The 20,233-nt window shown below is 50.1% G+C and overlaps 1 protein-coding gene across 1 annotated transcript in view; it reads right to left on the bottom strand.

Annotated features, from left to right (window-relative positions):
- The window catches only part of map3k10 (mitogen-activated protein kinase kinase kinase 10), a 19,417-nt gene extending 8,943 nt beyond the window's left edge, over positions 1-10,474 (bottom strand). Inside the window, exon 1 of the mRNA XM_067246459.1 lies at positions 9,449-10,474. Coding sequence (XP_067102560.1) covers positions 9,449-10,433 — 985 coding nt within the window. The 5' untranslated portion in view covers positions 10,434-10,474. The remainder of the gene's footprint in view (positions 1-9,448) is intronic.
- Between the last annotated feature and the right edge of the window lie 9,759 nt (positions 10,475-20,233).

The following is a 20,233-nucleotide window of genomic DNA, read 5'->3' as shown; positions in this document are numbered from 1 at the left end:
CGGACATTCCTGTAAGATACCTGAGCTATCTGTTTGAGAATCTTTCCCTTGTAATGTGAAGCCGTTTGTTGTAGAGTAATTAATAGCTAATTAAATCTTCTTCGGACCAGTGGGAAAGCACTGTTTGCTAAGGAGTACTGTATATGACGAGTCATCAGCTGATAGCTGTCAACAGTTTAACCAGTTATTCCACTGTTGTTTCCCTGGTAACCACAGGGTCACTCCAGTGTGCTTTCTTATCTACCCACATGGTTGTTATGGTAACAAGGTCAGAGGTTCGGCTGGGTAAGATAGGAAGTGATGTTGCTGAGAGGTCAGGGAAAATCTGAATGCTCCAATACCCTTCTTTCCTCTTCTCTCTCCTCTCTCCTTCCCCTCTCCCCTCTCCTCATCTCTCTCCTCTTTCCTTCCCCTCTCCCCTCTGTTCTCTCTCCTTCCCATCTCCCCTCTCCCTTCTCCTCTTCTCTCTCCTCTCTCCTCTCTCCTTCCCCTCTTCCCTCTCCCCTCTCCTCATCTCTCTCCTCTTTCCTTCCCCTCTCCATCTCTGTCCTCTCCAGTTATTTTCTCCTTCCCCCCTCTCCATCATCTTGCAGCACGGTGGCACCCTCTCTCCATCTCTCTCTGCTCATCCCTCCCTCCCTCTCACTCATTAACAGGTGTAGCCTGAGGGATGGACCAGCTGTTGCAGCAATAAATTCAGCCAATCGGATTCCATGCCCCCCCACACCCGCCCCTTTAGTGTCACAGCAACACCCCTCTGGCACCACACAGACCCCCCCCCCCCCCCCCCCCCCCACACACACTGTCCTCCACACAGATACATGCACGCACACTCACACAAACACACCCATATGCTGTGTAACAGTGTAGTGTATAGTTTTGGTATTCCGAGACATGTTTCCTAATAACAGGCTTACGGAGCAGGAAGGAGAGGAAGACTGCCCCGCCCCATCACACGCCACAGCACTGACACTCCCCTCCCCTTACCCCCTTGCCATGTCTCTGCTCCCTCGCCCCTTCACCTAGTGCCCCCTCTCTGACTGTCTGCCTCTCCAGCTGGTGTTCACAAGGAATACACACACACACTTAATATAAAGGGGGAGAGTTGGAGAGGTGGAGGGGGAAGAGAAGTAGACAAGGGGTAGGGGGACACAGGAAGAAAGAGAATGAGGGAGAGAGGCGAGGAGAGAGGAGAGGCCGGAAGGGGGAGAGGGAGACGGGGCAAGGGGGAGAGAGGAAGAAAGAGAGTGAAGAGAGAGAGGGGTGCGAGGGGGATATAAAGAAAGAAGAGAGAGAGTGGAGAGATTGCAAGGAGGGTGTGTGAGGAGAGGTGGGGGAGGGGAGAGACAGAGATGAGAAAGAAGGACAGAGCCTTCAAAGAGAGAGAAAATGACAAGAAGGAAGGGCAGAATAACGAGACAGGAACGAGGGCAGGGATGTGATGGAGAGGGGGAGGAACTGGACGGGGGTGAGGCCAAGGCAAGAGAGGAAAGTGGAGTAATGTGGGTGAAGGGATGAGGGGAATCATAAAGACAGAATGATACATGAAGATAAAAGGTTGAAGAAAGAGAGAGAGGGGGATATCTGGAGGGAGGCAGAGAACAATAGCCAATCATATTCAGATATCTTAGAACACAGACCACAAAACAGCCAATCAGATTAAGCTATGTTAAACACTTTCAGCTACACTAGTTAACAACACTATGGTGACATGATAACAACACAGTTGTTCAAAACCACAAAGCATTTTACTGCTGTGTAGCTTCATGAAGGCTACACAACCGAACTGTGTTTAGAAGAATACACTAATAACCATCTAAAGACATGGGCCACTTTGCTCTGCTCGTGTCTGACAGATTCTGCTCTGCTCTACTTTGCTCTGCTCTACTCTGCTCTCCTGCGACCAGGGGCCATGTCGGCTCTGATCTGAGCCACACACTGGCACAGTTTCACCCTCAAGACACTGGCTTTGTCTCAGCTCTCATGCATCTGGCTTCTCTCTGGAGGGGCTACTAAGAGAGACTGCTTTGTGTGTGTGTGGGGTGGGTGGGGGAAAGTTTTGGTGTGTGTATATATGTGTGTGTGAGATATATATATGAGAGAGAAAGAGAGAGAGAGAGAGAGAGAGAGAGAGAGAGAGAGAGAGAGAGAGAGAGAGAGAGAGAGAGAGAGAGAGAGAGAGAGAGAGAAATACAATTACTGTTGAACATGAAAACCCAGTGTTGCCAAATGTCATCCTCATACAGATATTACCAATAACATTATCGATCCTTGTATGTACAATTTCCAAACATTGTACCAAATTGAGAGGGATGTATTCTCTTAATATATGTATCTGGAATTGGTGCTTACAGGATGTGTCCATATTTGGACACTTCCTTTTCACCACATTTGAAATGCAAATCAGCGAGACCAGGAAACACAGGACACATTTGCCTGGTCTCTGAGTGTACACCTCTTCACACATACAGTACATCACTAACACACTTTTTCATGGTTTCTCTTATCACAACTCAAAATGATTTCTCTACTTCATCGTTCTCTCTCTTGCTCTTTTTCTACCTCTCTGTCTCTTTCTCTCTATCTCTGTTGTGACCCCTGCTGTGACCTTAGTGACCCCTACGTGTCCCCTGGACAACCTCTCATCTATGGACACGGTGTAAATACCAGTTCTGTGAATTTGTGAGATTCAACAAAATCCATCAAGGTAAAATTGAAATTTTGAGTGGTTCAAATCTGAACAGAATCACCAGATCTGGCCAGACTCTCCTGAACTGAACATAATCATCTGTACTGACACCTTAGCTTGGTTTCACCGCCCACACACACGTGGCTAGCCTCCTCTATACTCAGCTGTTAGTGGGTCAAGGATCCTTGAGAGGCACCCTGTACAATGGGTGGGGGAGGGGGGGGGGTTCAGTCACGTGATGCTGGCAGATGGAGAATCATGAATCTCAAGACACTCTGCAACAGTGTTGTAGAAACCACGTATATGACATGAATCTGTCTGTATGTGTGAAGCCTATCATTGATGTAGGGTTGAAGGTTTGTGTGTACAGCACTTGTGCGCATGTGTGTGACTGGTTTCATCGGTTTATTGACCTGTATAGACACTATTAGTATGTGTGACTACTATATGTGTGTTTGGGTCTCTTTTACATTGTAGTTGACCATTGATCATTAACCCCCCCTCCACACACACACACACACTCTCTCAGTCCCTCTCTCTCCGTAATGTCCCCATCTGCCTGTAAGTTTATCAGAATGGGAATCCTAGCATGTGTCACCTCTCTGGTCCTGTTACGTCTAGTTCTCACAGTAAAAGGCCTTGGTAGTGTTGAGCCTTATAGGACAGGACACACACACCAAAGATACTGTACAGTAAGCACCCAACAGCACCCAGCTAGAAACCTAAACAAAACAAGGTTAGGAGCTCCAGAAACAGAGACATGTGTACACACACATCAACAGACAGAGTTTTCAGAGTGCAGTGGTCACTCTCTGGGAGACATTGATATAAATAATAGTATTATCAATCAGTGATTACCTGTATCTGTCACTGTGTGTTAGCATATTAGTCTGTATCTAGTAGCATTGTGTGCTGCTGTACCTTATCAGACAGCACTGTGCCACTATAGCTAAGTCAACATTGCTCCTGCTAGATGACAGGCCTGCTAGTTAGCCTCTGTGTTCAGGGTATTAGTGCCATACCAATGGCTGACTCATTAAGGACAAGATTGGGAGCAGGGGAAAAGGAGAGCATTTACTGACACACAGGAAGGCTCACCCACACACAGACAACTGAGGATAGACAGATCCGTGAGGATAGACAGATCTCCATTTACGTGTTTGTTTTTTTCAAAATTCTGGCACTAGGTTTAATCTTTGACGGGAAGATGATTTGGAAGACTGGAGTCGAACCTGAAAGGAGCAGCACTGTCCGTCCTTCAGTCCCTTCTCTCCCTTCATTCCTCCTCCCATTATTGTCTACATCCATCCTTCTCTCGGCCCAGCCCTAGGGGAATGCTCTAAAGAAACCACATTCCTTCTCCCTCTCTCACCCTCTCTCCCTCTTTCCACCCATTCATCTTCATGCATCCATCCATTCTCTCATCCAAGGTCCACAGTCGACTGCCATACCCGCCACCTCCCTCCCTCCCTCCCTCCCTCCCTCCCTCCCTCCCTCCCTCCCTCCCTCCCTCCCTCCCTCCCTCCCTCCCTCCCTCCCTCCCTCCCTCCCTCCCTGCCTCCCTCCCTCCCTCCCTCCCTCCCTCCCTCCCTGCCTGCCTGCCTGCCTGCCTGCCTGCCTGCCTGCCTGCCTGCCTCCCTCCCTCCCTCCCTCCCTCCCTCCCTCCCTCCCTCCCTCTCTCTTCTACCTCTCTCCACCACTCCCTCTCTTCTCTCCCTCCCTCCTTCCCTCTGTCTGTCCTCTCCCTCGCCCAGTTGCTCCTGACATTGTGAATTCAGCTCCTCCTCTTTCTTGGGCTGCTGTGTGAGAATGGGGTCATTGTTGCCATGCTGGTGAGTGTGTGTGTCCTAGTGTCGTGCCACTGTGTCCTTCTGTCCCACCTCCATTTACAGTTAACAAACATGAACACACACACAAAGTAAGCCAGTTCTGGCCAGTCCAAGTCTCCCACCACACGCCTATGACAGAGATTATCTGCCAGCGCTAGCCTGTTAGCTATAACGCTAATCCCTTCCTGCACAGACAGTCTTACACACTTCCACAGCTTCCCGGATACAGAACCATATCTACCCTTCTTATTTGTACAATTAACAATACAAACACAGCACCATATGTAGGCTTATTTGTTAATAGATTAATTCATAGATTACAGCCAATTTGGTGTTTTTGGTCAGGACATAGGTGAGCTTTTAAACTTGGGCCTTTGGGCACCACTGATGTGGCTGCCCACTGCTCCTGGCTGCTCTGCAAAGAAGGACAACAGGATGTGGAAAATGCAGAAGCAAATTTCTCTGGTGGATGCCCAGGCATGTGTGTGTGTTCCGCCTCTCCCTGCACGCATGTGTGTATGTGCCACCAGAGATGAATAAAGGATTCTTCCCCATCTTTTGTCTGTGGTTATGTTGAGTCACTCAACCTTCTGACAATAACTTTAAGAAATGTAAACAGCAACTGCATTCCCACTGTAGGGTCTCCCAGACTGGTAATCCTGCTGGTGGACACAGGGACCAGGCTGATGGACACAGGGACCAGGCTGGTGGACACAGGGACCAGGCTGATGGACACAGGGACCAGGCTGGTGGACACAGGGACCAGGCTGATGGACACAGGGACCAGGCTGGTGGACACAGGGACCAGGGTGATGGACATAGGGACCAGGCTGGTGGACACAGGGACCAGGCTGATGGACACAGGGACCAGGCTGGTGGACACAGGGACCAGGGTGATGGACATAGGGACCAGGCTGGTGGACACAGGGACCAGGGTGATGGACACAGGGACCAGGGTGATGGACATAGGGACCAGGCTGGTGGACACAGGGACCAGGCTGATGGACACAGGGACCAGGCTGGTGGACACAGGGACCAGGGTGATGGACACAGGGACCAGGCTGGTGGAAGAAGGGACCAGGCTGGTGGACACAGGGACCAGGCTGGTGGACACAGGGACCAGGCTGGTGGACACAGGGACCAGGCTGGTGGACACAGGGACCAGGCTAAAGGACTAGGCTCCAGCCTGATGTTGAAGGTATAAACATTAGCCTCCATTAGTTGTGACAGCACTCACAACAGCAGTGAGCTTCACCCCTCCTCTCCTGGCTCCGCCCCTGTCCTTATGAGCTCTGTCCTCCTACTGAACCACCCCCCTCTGCCATCCTGTCAGCCCTCACACACCTCTCTGCCCGGCAACACACGCCGGAGGGCGGAATAGCAGTTTGCTGCCCCATCCTTGACTACTTTGAGAATGTTGACAGTGGGCGGAGAGATTCCAGGAAGGGTTGCCAGGCTACATTAACCTGGTGACTAGCATGAAACCTTCCCTGTGACCTGAACACTAGCTTCATATTCCCCCCACCGCCACCACTACCCCTGATAATGACCTGATGAGTGGGATTATGATGTCTGTGTATCTGATAGGATGGGAGTAGTACTAGTAGTTGTGTATTCACACATAAACACACACAGGGAGCTGCAGCAGTGGGGTGGTGCTGCTGGCAGGCAGCCCATTAACTATGTATTTTCCTGTCCTGCATGGAAACACAGTGTCTAATGAGTGCAGCTCTGGGGACAGGTCATCACGGCAGGATAGGTTTTCCCCCTGAGTCATGTCTCCGATATGGGTGGCAGAGATAATGCTGAGTCATGGCCTCCATTGACATGTGCTATTTCATTAGTGTGTCCCAGGGTTCAGTTCTATCTCGATGAGGACAATACTGGGTTTGCAACATGTATTTGTATCGTCTGTGATCTCGTGCTGTTTGCCAACTCTCTCGGCCCGGTCCACCTTGATGAAGGGACGTTATCACGTTGTGTTTGTTACTGGTTAAATAAAGATTAAACAACAGAAAGATGAAAGTATCTCCAGTTTCCAGGACATGGACAGTTTCTAACCACCAGACCAGGCCCTCCCGGGTGGTGGGACCAGAGAGGAGGGTGACGAGTGGATGTGGAGAGACCAGAAGACAGCTACCTGACAGCCAACTAACACAAACTGACATCATGCTAAGCAGGTCAGCCTAATGAGATTACTACAGCTACTCACTCTACTCCACTCTGGCCTGGCCTGGGGTGGCCTGGTAAGTATAACAACACACAGGCAGACAGAGAGACACACAAACACACATGCACACACACAATCCAGTACCGAGTAAAGGAGAAGCTTGGGGCATAAGCTTCTCCGTAACCACGTTGATGCCAAGCGGGTCGTGGTTTGAAGAGGACACCTGAGACGCGAGCACCAGGACAATGAGCTGAGGTGTAACCCTAAACTGTGATGAGCCACTGTTTATCCCTCCATCTCCTCCTCCTCCTCTTCTAGCTCTCCCCTTCTTTTCTTTCCTTACTCCCCCGCCTCATTCCGCCCCTTCTTTTTTCTCCTCCTTCCCGCTCCCGAGTCTTTCTCAATCTCCCCTTTTTCTTGCTCTCCGCACCACGTCTGATGCTCTCTCTTTCTTCATGCCATCACTTGTCACTCACATAGGAGAAGGAAAAGAAGAGTGTGGGATAAGGATTGATGAAGGAGATATAGAAGGATATATAGAAGGAGATATAGAAGGAGATATAGAAGGAGATATAGAAGGAGACATAGAAAGAGTAAGAGCAGGATATGGAAAAGAGGAAGTGAGCAAATGATGAGGAGGAGAAAGAGAAGGAACATTTGACGAATGACTTCTCCTAGAATCCTCCTTTTCTCCCAATGAGGGGATCTTGTCTGTACATTGAGTGACATTTGCACAGGCAGTAAGGCTGCGGGGTGAGGTGTGTGTGTGCTGAATATGTGTGTATGTGCTGAGTGGGTAGGAGTGTGTGTGTGTGCGCACGCAGAGGGGCTTGCGGCTGGATGACTCAACAGCAATCCTGTAGAGACGACTGCTCTGGTGTTGTTGCCAAGGCGTCTCTGGCCAATACCCATCTGATTCCCATCATCACTCGTGCTAGGGACAGAGAGAGAGAGTAGAGAGAGGAGGGGAGAGGTACAGCACGGGGGACAGAGAGGAGGGGAGAGGTACAGCATGGGGGACAGAGAGGAGGGGAGAGGTAGAGCACGGGGGACAGAGAGGAGGGGAGAGGTACAGCACGGGGGACAGAGAGGAGGGGAGAGGTACAGCACGGGGGACAGAGAGGAGGGGAGAGGTAGAGGAGGAAAGAGACTAGTAGGGAAGAGAGGAAGAGAGGATGGAGGAGATCGAGGGAACAGAAAGAGAGAGGATGGAGGACATAGAGGAGGGGAGAGAAAAAGGGGGAGATAGATGAGGAGGGGGGAGTAAGGAGGGAGTAAGGAGGGAGTTAAGAGAGGAGGTGGAGGGGTGGAGGTAGAGAGTTTGGGGGTGAAGGAGGAAAGCGTGGAGGAGGAAGGGGACAACGAGGCCGAGGAAAGAACAAGAGAGAGTAAGAGAGCCAAAGAACTGGAGACAGAGAGAGAGGAAAACAGCTCTACATATGAGATATCAGAGAGAGGGGAACAGGGAGTGTTTAGGCAGATCTGTGGGGGGTGTTTAAGCTACGGATCCTTTCCCTCGACCATCTCCCCTTCAGAAAGCACTGGACTCAGCTCCTAGAGCAGTCAACCCCTGTGTATGTACACCCTCCCCCATCCCTCACGCCACACACACACGCACGCATGCTTGCTTGCACAAACACACACAAGAACCCATGCATGCACACACACAAACAAATACATACAATATACTCACATTAAGCCACACAAAATATACTCACAAGGACAAGCACACACTCACATGGAGACACACAGACTCACACACGCACACACATGAAGACACACACTTTTCTCTGATCCACCAACAACTGTAACTGCGTCTTTAAACTGGAAGTAGCACAAAGGACCAAAAATAGCTCTCTGAGTTGCAGAGCAGAACTGCTCGTCCTGAGGAGAGAAGGCAGAAAGAGGAGGATGAGGTCGAGAAGAGGGGATAGGGATAAGGGATGAGGGGAGGGGAGAGGGATGAGGAGCAGAGGGGAGGATGAGGAGTAGAAGAGAGGAGGATGAGGATGAGAGGGATGGGGAGGGGAGGGGAGAGGGATGACAGGGAAAAGATGGCAGAAGGATAGTTGTTTGAGGCCCGATGGCACCCTGCAGTGTTACACTGGGCTGTCTAGCAATCAGCGGCAAACCTCTGATGTTCTTTTCTGCATACTTATGAACACTAACCTTGACTACCAGGTGCTGGAACAGTAATATCTTTCAACGTGTTTATCAGTCTACGAATGGTCTTTTATCACACGCCATCACACACACACACACATACACCATCACTCCCACACACATCACATCACAGTTTTAGCCTTTACTTGACTTAGACATGAGTTGGAAAGTCAGTTCTGCATTTACGGAGCATCACAGCAATCAAGTGCTCAAGCATGGCTAATCTACAAGCTTACAAAGAGGTGGAACAGTATGTTCTTCCCTTTGGAGTGTAACCCTGAACCATGACCTCTAACCCCTTAATCATAATGGAACAGTTCCTTCACAACCCAGAACATAAAGACACATGCCAGCTCTGAACTCTCTCTTTTCCTCTGAAACAGTCTGGGGTCCTGCCCATTCTGCAACCCTAGAGCTGGCAACCAACATCAGATATCACTCTGAAACAGTCTGCGGTCCTGCCCATTCTGCAACCCTAGAGCTGGCGACCAACACCAGATATCAGTAGAGGCAGAGAGTTCAGCTAGGAAGAGGATCATAAAACCTTTTACCGATTACATGATTTGAGATGGAACCAAAAACAGTTATAATACTCACTGTTGCTAGACTTGAGGTCTCTGTGAATGACCGGTACGAACGTCTGGTTGTGCAGGTAGTCCATTCCCGTGGCGATCTGGACCGCCCAGTTGACCAGCACGCGGGGGGGCACCTTCTTCCAAGCCAGGGCGCGGTTCAGAGCCCCCCCCCGGGCGTACTCCATGACCAGGCAGAGGTTAGGCTCCCGGAGACACACCCCCCTCAGGGAGATGATGTTGGGGTGTCTGAGCATCCAGAACAGCCGGGCCTCCTGACGCACGCTCTCTGCTGTGGCGCTGATGTCCTCGTCAGGATCCTGCCTGGCGGCCTTCACCGCCACTTCCTCCTCGCGCCACACCCCCTTATAGACCTTCCCGAACCCCCCGGCCCCGATCACCTCCTCGAGGACAAGCTCCATGAAGTCGATCTCAAGGGGGCATTCCCCGACCCCCACCCCGCCCGGGCCTCCGGGGGTCAGCTGGGGGTAGTTGCCCCCCTCCCTCCGCGTCACATAGTTACTGGGGAAGATGCCCACCTTGTCCTGGATCTTCCCCGTCCACCAGCCCTCGTCACCGGACACCTTGGAGTCCTTGGAGAGGACCTCCAGGAGGTCTCCCCTGCGTAGCGTCAGCTCCTCGTCCGCCGTGGCCTCGTAATCGAACACGGCCGTCCAGTAAGGGTTGGTGGAGCCTCCCTGGCGGCTGGGGTGTGTGTCCGGGGAACCGGAGGAAGAGAGGGTGGAGGAGTTCCAGCTGGCCCCGTTCTCGACCCCCACGTCCGGGGCGGCACACATGGGGGGTCGAGGGGCCATGGACAGGGAGAAGGGAGGGGGTTGGGGGGGGGCGGAGAGGTAGAAGCCAGGGGGAGGGGTGTCACAGCGGCCCCCACAGCTGGAGCAGGGGAGGGGGTTGGTGGTGCTGCTGGCCCTGGGGTAGGGCTCCATGGCTGTCCTCAGGCTGAGCAGCTCTGTGGGCCTGCTCTTGCTCGACTCACGGCCAGGATCCATGCAGGGCCCATCGGCCAGAGATGGGTCCAGTTCCAGGCCTCTTTAACCCGAGGAAGGGAGAAGGGGCTCAGTGGACCAGAGGGCCAAAGCTCCGCTCTCCCATCACCTGCTGGTACAACCCCAGGTCCAGTCACTAGTGTTGGTGTCACCCTGTTTGTGTGACAGGGCGCGATTACCATAGAGGTGCTCCAACAGTCGAGTTCACAAAGGTGACCCTGGGGTCATAGCTGGGAGGGGGCGATCCCCGACGAAAGGTCAATGGTTACTCGGTTACTGTCTGAAAAGCTGCCAGGAGAGACTCCAATGAGACAAAGGGAATATGTGTTAGTGTTACAAACACAAGCAGGTCTGTTCAACTCCCAGGATAGACCATTGTCCTGTTAGGAGATGTCCTTGTGGAAGGTAGTGCTGTCTGTGTGGGGCTCCGCTTCAGAACAGCGAGATCAGTTCAGACAGGAATACCCTCATAAACATTTATTTTAATGAATTACTGTCAGCCTATTTGCTGATTTTCCCTGTGGACGGTTGTTGACCACAAGAGCTAAGTTTAAAATGGTGTGCTGTCATTTTTATTTCCTTTAATTTTCTCTGCTTTATGAATAACGCACGACCCAGGCTGCACATCACCTAGCTTCATTGAAAACAATGTTGCACTGACTGCCCGGCTGTGTTGAGACAGATAGACGGTGGACAAAAAGGCCCACAGCAACTGAGAGCTGCACAACGCTGACAAAATATTGGCTGGTATCTATTTGGGCCAAAGATCAGTCACACCGCGCGCAGGAGTACTATTTGACTCGATAACGCCTGTATCACGACAGCATTCCCCTCGGAATCAGATAGCATGTTATTGCTCCTGGTCGGTATGGACACATAGACTAATGTCGTCCCAGACTGTGGTAAAGCTTGTCCAGGTTAAATCCCATGCATCATTGAACGTGTAAGCCAGTTTAGCATATCCTTAAATAGCCCCAAGGTAAAAGGTTCGTCCATTTTAAACAAGAGACAATGATAGCAGAGAAAGCAAATAAGAAAATATTCTGTGCCTGAAGCCTTGCATTTACAATAGCATTATTTTTGGCGATGAAAGATTGGTGTGGTCTCTCCTGTTACATCTCGCGGCCTGGGTATTGCGCGTGTAGCCTACTTCAATAAAAGCGGATACATTGTGACCATGTCCAAAAGCTCTAGATCCCAATAGAAGACTTGTAGCCAAGAGACGCGACCTTTCTTCAGTGCTCGCCTTCGTCGTTGTAAGTGGGACAAAGCCCGTTAGTGTATCAAACGATACATTTGTAGTCGTTTAATAAATTATTGTCATGTGTAGTTATGGATACGGTGTCGCAAAACGGGCTGGTGGTGATCAAAGGTCCTTCACCTGCTCGTTCTCATAAGAAAATATTGGAATCGCGATTAAATCAGTTTAAGGTTTCCGTGGATGCGCTGTAATTCCAAATATTTGTGTATCTGATTCGAATTGAATTAATAAAAATAAGGCTCTTCTGTAAGGTGTACACTTTGGGAAAAGAGCAGTCAATTGTAGACAGATACACCATCTTAGAATCAATACGAATAATAAAAAAAAAAAATATCAATTTTGATCATATTTATATAATTTCTGGATAATCCTCAGTTAAATCCTCAACTGTATCGCAGATATGAAATAAAATCCCGCTGCAGACGGTGTCTTCGGTCCTCTTTTGGTGTAGCCTTTATAAAGCACAGGCCTTGTTCGTTACAGAAATATTCGTATTTACAGTGATATATCCTGGCGACTGTACATCACAACATCCACTGACAACGTCGCATGGGCGTGTGATTGCCTCCGAGTATACAGCGTCACCGTCCGTAACCCAATTCCGCAAATAAAGCTCTTGAAGTCCTTATTTCATATGGGTCGTTTGGATTCTTGTCCATCACGATCAAATAGCCTTTTCCTGCAAAAGACGTGCCATTCAGTAGACCGTGCTGTCAGTCTCTGTGCTGACTTTGTATCCAAATACACCGGCTGGTTAGGGGGTGGCATGCACAGAGGCACTGTGGGTATTGCAGTTTCTTAAGATCGGCTGTGTCATCTGTCATATCGTATTTTGCCCGATAGCTTAAATAGCATGTTGACAACTGGGCCATCCCCTGTGTATATGTAAGTCCAACTCAACCAAAGCACGGGCTGAATATAGTTACCAGATCTATATCTAGTTGTTAAAAAACGTCAAGACACGGAATTGCCAAAGATCCCCAACATTCCATTTTATTATTACATAAAACAAGTGTGTTTTCAAGTGTGTACAATTGAGGCACAGTTATTACACAATTATAAAATAGTTATTGCCTGACAAAAAAAATACGATCCAAGACAGGAGAACTCCAAGTCCCATACTGCCCCCTGGTGTTTATGTAGGGTGATACTTGGAGCTGATCGGAGGGAGCCTCAGCTTTTCCTCTTGGCTTCTTGGTAGCACTTTCAGGGGCCCCCTGACCCAGTCCACTTCCAGCCTGCCATACTGGCTCTCCCCAGAAGGGTCCAGGGTGTGGCTATTAAGCTGCCAGGGAAGTGGCACACCATGGTGGAACTGGGAGGGAGGCTTTCTTCCTGATGGTGTGCTCACTTGGACCCTCTGCACCACCCTCTGGCCCAGGGACACCTGAATGGCCGACCAGCTCTGGAGAGGAGGCAGGGAGCAGGGAAGGTACTGGGACACGCCGGGGACTGCCAGGGGCCCCAGGGGAACCAGGCGGGATGCACGCAGGGAGCGGAAGCCATAAAGAGAGACAAGCTTGTTGAGGCTCTTTCTCCAGTTGGGGTCTCTCCCGCCCTTGATAGGTTCCAGGCGTAAATTCCTGGAACTGGAAGTGGAGGCTGCAGAGGGAGGCATGCAGGGGCGGGACATGTTAACACCCCCGTGGATCTTAGTTGTCCTGTAGACCTCAATGAGGGTCAGGTCTTCATCCACTTCCTGGATTTCTGTGACGGCAGACTCCCTGACAGTGGACAGGGTGAACTTGCGGAACTTCTTGTGTTTGCGTGGGGGGGTTGGTCGGTGTTGAGGGTGGCCGTCACATGGTGGGCTGGGCTTGCAGGGCTTACAGGGCTCGGGGGGCGGTCGGGGCTTCTGCGTAGGCCAAGTCAGGGGCAAGTCGGGGATCCCCACTTTGCAGTCTGAGGGGGCTAAGAGAAACGAAAGTCAAACAATTTTTCAGCTCACCACTTCTGTCCTGACAGAAGAGCATATTCATGTTCCTCAGATGTCCAGGGTTCTTCTCCATGAACACAGCGAGGATGACTGACTAACTGGGGCAGAAAATCAGCATTTGCCTGCCCCTGATTCAAATCAGAACTTTTCCATCAGCAGACGCGCTGCCTGGTTAGTTAGCAACCGGCGGCAACAAAGCGGCCTGGAGAGGAAGGCCCTGATTGGCTGGAACTGATACAGGGAGGGGCAAATGATCAACCTGACAGTCAGCCAATCAGGATTTACTCTCTGCATGAGTGATACAGGGCTATAGTGGCTGGTCATTGGCTAGCAGCAACGGTAGCAACAACAACGAAGAAACATCTATTCAGTCATCTATGAGGGTCAGTACCTTGCTTTAGGCTGTGTGAATAAAGTGCCGGTGGGGTAATCAGCTGAACGAGAGAAACTTTCTCTGAGAAAGAGAGAGTGGGTGGTGGAGGGGGGAGGGGATCGAAAATCATCAAGGAAAAAAGTTAAGATTTCTATCAAATAAAAACCGTTGCATCATTCTGATGATTTAAAAGAACAGTCATACTGTGTTCAATCTGCACTATGGAGAGTGTTCTGGGTATCTGAAGGGTGACTGGTTTCAGATCCAGCTCCTCTGTCAGGGTCCTCTTCAGGTGATTGAGAAGTTTATGTCTATAGGGAGTGGAAAGACGACAAGGAGTGGAAACGTTTATCAGCCTCACAATTGCAGCCGAATGTTTGAGATCAATATGTTGCTTCTGATACTGTAACCCTCTAAAACTGTACTAAAATAAATACAGTATTTGTGTGGCCATTATTTTAATATTGTCTCTAAAATATTACATATTAAGTTAATGACAAAACAGAGGTCTTGTGTATCATGCAATAAATCATGCAAGGAATGTGCAAGGAAAAAATATGATACTTAAAGAATACTTACAAAGTATGAGTATAAACATCCTTACGTGTATTAAAGTTGTCATTAAGTATCTTAACATAATCATTACTTTAAGTGCACTTTCAATTGTGTCAAAGAAATATAAATATAATGTAAATGTCTTTGTCTAATTTCTGTCTACAAATATAAATGTCAATTTATATTTCTACACTATCAACATAAAAAATAAAACATTTGGCAGCTTAGCACAACACCTCACCCAGTGTCCAACTGCAGTCTAGGGAACAGGGCAGTCATGTTGTCTATGTGAAAGAACCGGGACAGGATATTCCTTGCCATGTTCCTCAGGTCAACTACCTCGTCCAAGAGAACCTGGGACACAAGACAACAGTCATAAAGTTGATGCAACTTTATCAGTTTGTCTTTCCAGCCATCCATCGCTTTGTCCATCCATCCAACTATCCATCCAACCAACCAACCCACCCACCTCTGCCAATTTGAAAAGGTCCTTGTCCTGTAACAGTTCCAGATTGGCCAGATTCTTCATGGCCTGCAGGCGTTTCCAGAGGGGGTTCCCATTCTGCATGTGCTTGAACAGGGTCAGGGAGAGTTTCTCTACGATCTCAGGCGGGATAGGGTATGCCTTGAAAAGCCTGAGCAAGGCCTCCATACACTTATCATACACCACGCCGTCCATCCCATCCATGGTGCGCAGCAAGGCATTTATCACCATGGCCAGGTCTACATCAGGCCTCGCTATCAACCATGGGCTCTCTGCAATGCTCTTCAGCAGGTCGCAGCTGTCGTCCTCTTGGGGCACATCCTCCAGGGAGGAGTCGGGAGATGGCGTTGGAGGGACGGGCTTGCGGAGCCGGGCAGCTTTGGCTGTAGCCATGATGACAGTGACCTCTGTTTCTGGTTCCTCGTCCTCCAGCGGGAAGGTTCTCTCTAGGGCAAGGATGTCCTTGGGCCCCTGGGGCTTGGGTAGCTCCTGGCCAGGCATCCAGCTGCGGATGATGGAGTTGGGGAGGTAGCCATCGGGCGCGATGGGCCAGTTCTGGAGCAAGATATCAAAGTGGAGGGACTTCATAGGGGGAAGGGAGGAGTCATAGTCTCCTGGCTCTTCCGCCATTGACTCATCCTTCAGATTCACGTCCTCTTCTTCCATTGTTTTGACCAAAGGCAGAGCAAAAGGCCAGGGACCTGTGGATGAGAAAAGTTAACTAAATTCAATATGAAGATATGTAATAAAAATAATTTGCATATTCAATGAAGATTCAATGAGGAAAGTAAGAATATTGCAGTTATAAAGATAAATGAAGTATTAAGATATATGAGAAGTCACTGAAAAGTCAGTCGACTCACTTGGCTTTTCTCTGTTTGCACTTAACAGAGTCAACACCCGCGCCTGAGACTTTCTCATCCTGTCCTTGGCCAGTACTTCCTGTAGGCTGGCTTTCCTTCCTGTGCCTGGCCTTGCCAGCTCCACATTGTTCAGCTCCGAGTCGTCCAGCTCCGAGTCGGCCACCACCTCATAGTACTCCATTGGAGCCTGCCCTAGGTCTGGCGAGGCCTCGCCATGCATCAGGACCAGCCTGGGCACGGCAGCCAGGTCGTAGCAGCTCTGAGAGCGTGGCAGGAAAGGAGTGGGGTCCTCTAGGAGGTCATCCACAGGGGCCAGGAGGAGCACCTGCCTGACAAGCCTGGCGGGAAGATAGCGCTGGCCGAAAATGATGCAGATGCAGTCCCCAAGACACACTAAGAGGTCTCCGCGGGCGTTGGCAAAGCACACCTGGCTGATGGCCGTCCCCAGACGCATCTCCACCTGCTGGGTGCCCCTGGTCTCCCACACCTGGGGGGGATTTATTTTTGTGAGCTGTTGACTTTTTAAAACCTGGGATGCTCACGTACAACCATATTTTGCTTCTGGGTCGAGTCAATTATTCTTATCTCACTCCCCCTAACCTAAATCCACAACCAAACCTTCCTTACCTCCACAATCCCTAGGGGTCCTGCCAGCGCCACCAATCCCAGAGAAGGGCAGCCGTCCAGGCAGGAGATGGTGCTGGGGGGGTTCCTCTCCATCCTCAGGCACCTCCCTTCGGGGAGGGGAAAGAAAAGCAGGCTGTAGTTGGGGGTCACGGCGAAGACCAGGCCTGAGAAGAGACGCAAGAAGACCACTCCGGAGGTGGAGGAGACTCTGGCCCAGGGGGTCACCTCCACAAGGCTCTCCCTCAACCCCACCTCCCAGATACTGAGCTGTTTGTCTGAGCCGTAGCAGCACAGCTGAGGTCGGAGGCCAGCCAAGCTGCTCATCTGCAGGATGGCCCCAGCATGGGCCTTGATGGCCGGGCAGAGCAACCTGTGAGGAGATAACAACTGGAGCATCCCGTTAAGGTGACCACTGAAAACCAGACAGGATGGAGGCTCTGCAGTGCCCAGACCTGTTCCACCCAACAGCACTGCCTCCACACACATCACACTGTCGTCCTGGTCCTTGTTCTTGGAGGTACAGACGAGGTGCTTGGCAGGGCTGGGGCAGAGGGTCAGGTCCATTACTAGGACCTCAGGCATACCGCTGGCCACAAACAGTTCCTTGCGACCGGGGTTGTAGGCATAGGTGAGGGCTTTGTCTAGGAGGAGAAAGGGCCAGGAGATCAGGAGCAGCTCCCCGCTGATGGGGGAGATGAGCCTGACGATGCTGTCCTGGGACACGGCCAGGAGCTGGGCTCTCCCCTGGCCGCCCTCCACCCTCCTCAGCACCTGCATTCCACAGCCTGGCTCGTTGAACAGTCGGTAAAGGTTCTGCAGGCGCCACACGGAGAAGGAGGATAGCGCCTGGCAGAGTATGTCATGCTCTCCAAGGGGCCAGAGGTTACGGACTCCTCCTGGTTCATCCAGGAAGAGCTTGAGGAGGAGATTGCCGCTGCTGCTCCACTCTTTCAGCCAGCCGTCTGGGGAGGAAGTGAGGAGGGTGTGGGTGTTGGGACGCAGCAGGAGGGTGGACACCGAGCGTGTGTGGGCCCTGAACTCCTGCAGCAAGCACCTGGTGTCCCGGCTCCACACCTGAAGGAGAAAGGGGGGGGGGGGGGGGAGGGGGGGGGGATTGTGAGGTTTATCTATAGATCAAAGTAAAAATGTATACACTTCATACAGTACATAAACACATTATATAAAGAGCAATTTTCCTGTACTGTTCTTGTTCATACCTGCACAAATCCCGTTATGTCCCCCGTGTAGATGTACCTCTGGACCCAGTCTGGAGACACGCAACGCAGTGTGCTCTGGCCCCGCCCCCTGAACTCCCTGTACTCCTGGCTGCCAGCGTGGTCGAAGCTCTTGATGCTGCGGTCGCAGAGGGCATAGAGTGTCTGACTCTCCGTCAGCAGGGCGCTGACAGTGCTGTCTCTACGCAGCGAGCTGCTGGTCCAATCCATCACACGCAGAAGACCAAGAGGGATCTAGAGAGGGTCAAGTAAGGTGGGTGTAAACAGACAACTAAGCTGCATACAGACATCGTATTAGTATATTCGCAGGGTTTAGTTCTTGTGTCCATTCGGACGCAAGAACGGTCGGTCGGAATCCCTGTCTCCCTTTATATCTCTATGTTCTTCCAACAAACATCCCACACTCACACCCCAGCCCTACCTGTGTACTGATCCAGAAGCCCCAGAAGGTGATGATGCCCATGCCACCAGTGAGTAGCTGCCCAGTCTCTCTACAGTAGTGCATGCAGAACACGGAGCCTGGACAGATGACCTGGTACTGCACAGACATTCCCTGGTTGGGGTCTGAGAACATCCTGAGAGAAAGGTCGTTGCAGGCCCCCACGAACACCCTGTGGCTGGGCACGGACACCAGGTGCTCTACCCTGAACCCACTATCCAGGGGCAGGCTTTGAGTGTGGCTGAAGTCCCCTTTGAAGTTCTCTGTCCACACCTCCATCTGGGAGGGAGAAGCAGGTGGGGGAGGGGGAAGTGGGTAGAGAAAAGAAATAAGTGCAAGAAAGAAGGGAGACCTTGTAAACCAGTAAAGAGGTGTAGTATGGATACACATTTTACGTTTTCTGTCTGACAGATAGGTCTAGGTCTAAAGATGTAGACCTACTCACTCTGTGTGTGGACATGGTATGCCCCCACTGGAAGCCCACAACACCACGGTCTGAGTAGGTGGTCAGGCACTGGATGAAGTTCTGCCCACAGGAATAATGATACCGCATGGTGGGGATGGCGTCCAGGTACACAGTGACATCTTCATCACCTTCGTCTACATCAAGGCCTCTCTCCTCCTGCTCCTGTGATCCAGACAGGGAGATGACAGGGGAACAGAATGGTAGGATTAGAGTATAAGACAGAGAAATGGAAAGGGGGGAGGCAATAAAATTATATTTTAGTTTCTGTTTCTTCTGTTTCTGTTTCTTTGTCAAATGTTTTCCCTAAGGACCAAATTCATGAAGTACGTTGTCAATTCACCTCAGAAATGTTTTTATAAGTACATGTTAAATCGTTTTACCTTTAAAGTTTGTTTTAATTCCAAGAGTAAACATCTCCACTTCGGAACTATCCTTCTTAAAGAGGTCATGTTTGTATGAAAAACGGAAGGACCTCCGTTACCTTCATTTCTAGCGTTTATGTCCTAATGACTCTATGACCTATCAACATCCTGGGGGCAAAACCATGACGTTGGCACTCGTGAGACCACGAGTGGTTAAAGTTTGCGTCATAGTAGCATTACGAGTCGTAGAGACAATTAGATGAGCGTCTGATCAAATTAATTGTATTTATTTTTATTATTTTTAATTGGTCACCCGGCCAGACCACATGGTCGCGCTATTTACCTGTGAATATCCAAAAAAAAGACGGGGAATCACGTTCTTATTATTTCACGTTTCACGTTTTTATTATCCCTTGTAGAACAACAGATCACACTCAATTTCAGTACATTTTAGTTTTTTGTCAACTTACCTTCTGTCATCCAATTTTTTATTATTTATTATGTCTTCATTTTTCATTTCTGTATTACTTGCCAGTAGAAGCGCCATCTATGTGTTACTATTGGTAGTGCAGCAGGCATGCTTGCACAGGCGCAGTGCGGCTGGAGATCTTGTGCGAGCCAGGCACCGTGGTTTCGGTTGGACTGTGTGATCGGAGGGAGCATTCTTGGCAACGTCTCGAGCGCCATAGAAACGGGTCTGTCGACTATCGGGAAATGAATCTTTCTCAAATAGATTGTGACTCTTCCTGAAGGGATATAAGTTCTTTCGAAGTGAGAAGACCACGCTAGGTAAGCTAAGCTTTGCATCTGTTTTTTAAATAAGTTTTTAGTTAAGCAGTTGAGGCTATCCAACATTGAAAGTGGCATCGCCTACTCTCCAAGCTAGCCACAAGAGCTTCGAGAGCTGCCCAACTTCAGCCTATGCGTAACGTTAGTCACAGCTTCAATAGTATGCTTTGCCGACGTGGTTTGAACGTGTTTCACGTCCCGAGAGGCTGGACGAAAATATGCCTTTGAAATGGTTTGTATTATTCAGTAAGCTAGATACGTCTTACTATATATCAATTACCGCAACATGTTTTATTAACTACAAAATATACCACTGCCTTCCTGATCAGCCGGGCCTTACTGCGCATGTATGTAGTGTTTAGGTTGTAGTTTTTCATACCTGAGTTAATCACAGTTGTAAAGGCTAAACGACA

This window comes from Osmerus mordax, chromosome 11 (assembly GCF_038355195.1).
Source record: "Osmerus mordax isolate fOsmMor3 chromosome 11, fOsmMor3.pri, whole genome shotgun sequence".
NCBI lineage: Eukaryota > Metazoa > Chordata > Actinopteri > Osmeriformes > Osmeridae > Osmerus > Osmerus mordax.
Note: the sequence above shows the minus strand (reverse complement) of the source record. Positions and strands in the feature narration are given on the sequence as shown.